Source organism: Asparagus officinalis, chromosome 3, assembly GCF_001876935.1.
Source record: "Asparagus officinalis chromosome 3, Aspof.V1, whole genome shotgun sequence".
Lineage (NCBI taxonomy): Eukaryota > Viridiplantae > Streptophyta > Magnoliopsida > Asparagales > Asparagaceae > Asparagus > Asparagus officinalis.
In genome coordinates this window covers 4,386,912-4,391,611 of record NC_033796.1, presented here as the reverse complement: position 1 = coordinate 4,391,611, position 4,700 = coordinate 4,386,912, and the positions used below count along the sequence as shown (strand labels likewise).

Here is a 4,700-nt window from a genome sequence, read left to right as displayed (position 1 = left end):
ATTATAACTTTGCAAAAAAAAGATTTTGTCAAAAAAAAAATTGGGAAAAAGATAAATGTCAATAAACTCATTAGTGTTTTTTCTAGTGATGTTTTGTTATTTTTAGTCAGATATAAACCTTGACTTCTTTTGGAACTCAAACTGGAACTGGGTGGTCAAGCAAACTCCCAAACCTTACAAAATAGAATCAAGGTTTGCCTATTCTTAGGGCCCACCTAAATTTATTTTAAAGCGAGTGAAGCAATTTGATTTTGTCATTTTGGTTAATAATAAAAGGAATATGAGCCTTTTAATTTGACTTATAAGCACTTTTCTCTGTAATAATAACACAAGAATAAGGGTATTATAGTAGAAAATGGTAATGAATGATATATTGATTCTTCCAAATGCCGAGCATTTTCCCCCTCTTTTTTCCCCCTACAAGTTCATTTTGATTTTATAGAGGGAATTTTTTTAAAAAAATAGATCGATTTTGCTAAATATATAACAAAATCAACCATTTTGCTAAATATTTAGCAAAATCGACCTCTTTTTGGCCTGTTGGTCAAAAAGATGTCGATTTTAAAAAACACCTCCCAGAAAACATACGGGATTAGTAGTCTTGTATGTTTTCAGTGTGCTAATCACGGAGTAGTGCTCTCAAAAAACATACGGGACTACTAGTCCCGTATGTTTTCTGAGAGATTAGTGCTATTGAAAACATATAGGACTACTAGTCCCGTATATTTTCAGCTGGGCGTTTTTTAAAATCGACCTCTTTTTGGCATGTCAGTCAAAAAGATGTCGATTTTGCTAAATATTTAGCAAAATCGGTTTATTTTGAAAAAAAAATCCTTTATAGTGCTAAGGCATTTCTAGAATTTATGAAAATCTGAAGCAAACTAAAAGGGTGTTTTTTTTTTTCTTAAATAACAGAAAAGATAAACGAAACCATACTATCTTGCACAAATATTCAAGCATGATAAGAAAAATACTGTCAATTCTTTCGAATTCCCCTTTTATTAAAAACCTATGATATTTTTCTAAAGGGCTTTAAATACATCCTCCGGGACCACCAAAATAAAAACCATTTGCTAGATTTCCAAAAGTAGAAATACTGTAGCAGTGGCTAATATCTGCATATTCTCCGATTACGTCATCCCCTGGTTTGTACGAACGTCCGGATTTATCTACGAACTGTATATCCTTCGCGTACGCTGCTTTTTTTGCTTTTTCCGAAGAAAATTGACCGCTTCCCATCGGTGGGCTTGGTTCCCCCGTGTTAAAGAGGACCGCTCCTCCGACGTCGACGGTCGTAGCCTTGTCGGCTAATTTTGTGAAGAGGGATTTGGGCCAAGACCCAACTGGCTTATCCCCGTTAGGCCCATAATATAATGACCAGTCGCCGGTATCGTTGTTCTATCATGTAAAAAAGGTAAGCGTCATTACTTACGAAATAAATTAAAAAAAATGCGAAGCAATTTTTAAGATAAATAAAAGAAGAAAATTTCTAAATAAACACATTCATATTTTTTTTCTAAAATAGACCCCCTTAAGTTTTGTTTACAAAAATAGACATATTTTATCTTAATCCGGTTCCTAAATAGTCGGGGTTTGTGCTAACTCAGACTATTTAGGAGGTTGTAAACCCCCAATTATAAACCTAAATCCTAACATTCTATGCAATAAATAGTCAGGGTTGGCAACCCCGACTATTTAGAAAAAAAATTATGAATGGGTTTGTTTAGAAAATTTCTTCATAAATAAAAGGAAGGAAAGTATATGTAGTAAGATACCTGTTTTATCTTAAGAATTATTTCAAATTGGCCCCCGTTGTACGTGGACAGCGGTTCAATTTTATGACCAGGAATATAAAGAGATGTATTATCTCGTTTAAATCCTTCACACTCCAAGTTGTAGCATGCTTTATTGGGCGTGGCACCTGACTGCAATATTATTTCTTTTGAAAAAAGTTAGAGAAATTTTATCTTTTAAAAAATGCCACCTTCATATTAATAATGCTATCATCATGTACTTACCACCCAAAGAGTGTAGAAATGAGTATCGTGGTCACCGTAAAATTCCGGGAACACCTAAATTGAAACAAAGCCAAGGTGTTATATGAACTAAACTCAAGTATTTTAAAATTTTAATAGAGCGAAAAGTGTAGTATTATTCAGCCCAAAAAAATTGGGAAATTTATTTCCAAGAGAAGTAATTAGCATACAAATAAATGGGGTGAACTTTACAAAACACCGAAGAAGTTCGGCTCTAGGGTTTTTTGTGAGATTAAAACAAATTCAGTAAATAATGAATATATTTTTCTTTTTGCAACTACACAAGAAATTAAACGCCAAATGAAAAAAGAAGGGAAAAAAAAAAAGATTTCTACTTACATGCCATCCGGCTGATATCACATCTTCATCATTACGAAGAGTAATTTGTGAAAAGCTCTCTTGACGATCTGAAACCGATGGTAATCCCCATACATTTAATGTTGCTTTTGCACCATAATATGAACCTTCTTCATCTCTAGTAGTAATTATTGCCCACTGCACATAAAAGTAAATAAATAATCGTTGGATAATTAAGTGGCGGTTTTTCTATAGAGTACCCATGGGCACTCTAGCTATAAGAGAGGAGAGAGATAGAGAAAAATGAATGAAGAGTGGAGCCCCTAATTTGCATTGGGATCCTCTCCTCATTCATTTCTTTCTATCTCTCTCCTCTCTTATAGAGTGCCCATGGGGAGACTATTTTTTTATCGGCTTTTTTTTAGTGCCCATGGACACTCTATAAGAGAGGAGAGAGATAGAGAGAAGTGAATGAAAAGAGGCTCCCAATGCAAATCAGGGGACCCCCCTCCTCATTAATTCATTTATCTCTATCTCTCTCCTTTCTTATAGAGTGCTCATGGACACTCTATAGAAAAACCGTTTTTTTATTAGAAACTAAATAAATTAACGAAAATAAATATGCATGTAATATTTATTTGGAATATGCAAAACGAATTAAGCATGGTGGCTTTGTAATTATCGGTGAAGTTTGAAAAAGAAAACTAAAATAAATGTCGCGCGCTGAAATCGGAGCAACTCTTTTGGTACATATGTAATAGAGAGGTAGACATCTACGAAAGGGAACTTCCACCACCTGTATAGTTTTTTTTTTGGCAGAAAGAATTTTTTTTCAAATTGTAGAAAGAATGAAAAATTTGTTGAAAAGAATTTTTTAGATATAGAAATTTGAACTATACATTCTAGGAGAAAGAACGCTTATTAATTATTGATCTTTAAATCGAAGGGGGAATTAAATAACCGCAGTGATGATAAAAATTTTGCGAAATGACAAAAACTTGCAACCAAGGTTTTAGCAGACAGCATAAACATATATACAAGTAAGCTGCACAGATTTTATGTCTTCTCTATATTGTTAAAATAGCAAGGTATACATTTATCACAACATGCTTGAAGAATAGTAATCAAACTTCAAGTAGAATTTTTTCTACGTTTATATTTCTCTTTGAGAACATGTATATATGGATCTTTCATTGATATCATACATAGGAACAAAAAATATTATGTAGATGGTGAGTGTATGTGAAAGTTTTATACTTAGAAATGTAATATTACAATAAGTCAGCACAGTGGATAGTCCCATGAACAGCCTTGCCTAGTAATTAATATCCATCACGGTACACATTGAATCATCAAAAGAAGAGAAAATAAACAATTGCAAGACTTGTATATATAAAACTGAACTTACATGCATCGATACATCTTTCGTCACTCCCAAATTTGAATAGCTGGAAAAGTTGCTATTTGCAAGCGCCGAACTTTTATTTGCATAAGCAATGGATATATTCTGTTTAGTAGAAAATTAATATATTAGCTACATTAATAAATAGACTAATCATGTAATTAGATTGATAGGTGGTGAACGGATCCCTTCTCCAATCACAATCATTTATCACATATTAGATTTATTATATTCTTTGAAATGAAAAAGAAAAAATTGTGCCAAAATTTTGCTTGGTAATATATAAAACCTAGTTAATTCAAATATGGTTCCTATTAGAAGTAATCACCTAAACCAGGGTATTAATTTTATTCTGGTGAAAATGATAAACACATTTTTTTAATCACACTTCAAAGATATACTTGAAAACTATATTTTAAAAAAACATTATTTACAACGTATTTTATTAATATAAAATTTCATACCTGATACTCTTTTATCCCACGTATGGCTCTTGCATGGCATGGACAACTCAAGCAAAGGAGCAAACTCAATAAAGTAGTAGCCAAGAATTCTCTCTGAGCCATTTGGAGACAAATACCTCCAACTGAAAATTTAATGTCTATTTAAAAAAAAGTATGTATCAATGTATNTAGATGACCTAACACAATTACGGTATTTCTAATATTTTCATATATAATTAGTGTAGTATATAATATACCTTCTCACAAAGTAAGTGATTTGTCTAATATAGCGGGATATATATTAAATATAGTATGATATAATTCATATTATTCTGTATCTCTTATGCTTGGTAGCGCCTATACCTATATTTGGTAATGAGGTAATCTCTATATCAAACTTTTTTACACTTACTATGTTAAATCTCCTACGTATATCAATCTATGTGCTCATCTCTAATTGTGTATATATCAATAAAACATCATCAAAGAAAAATTCCTGATGAATGAATTTTAGCATGTCAA

The 4,700-nt window shown here is 32.1% G+C and overlaps 1 protein-coding gene across 1 annotated transcript; it reads right to left on the bottom strand.

Annotated features, from left to right (window-relative positions):
- LOC109832525 lies at positions 1,008-2,849 on the bottom strand. Its single transcript, XM_020399874.1, has 5 exons — positions 2,838-2,849; positions 2,376-2,531; positions 2,019-2,072; positions 1,776-1,925; positions 1,008-1,398 (listed from the first exon to the last, which is right to left on the bottom strand). Exons 1-5 carry the CDS (start codon positions 2,847-2,849, stop codon positions 1,033-1,035), a joined length of 738 nt encoding a protein of 245 aa, XP_020255463.1. The 3' UTR covers positions 1,008-1,032.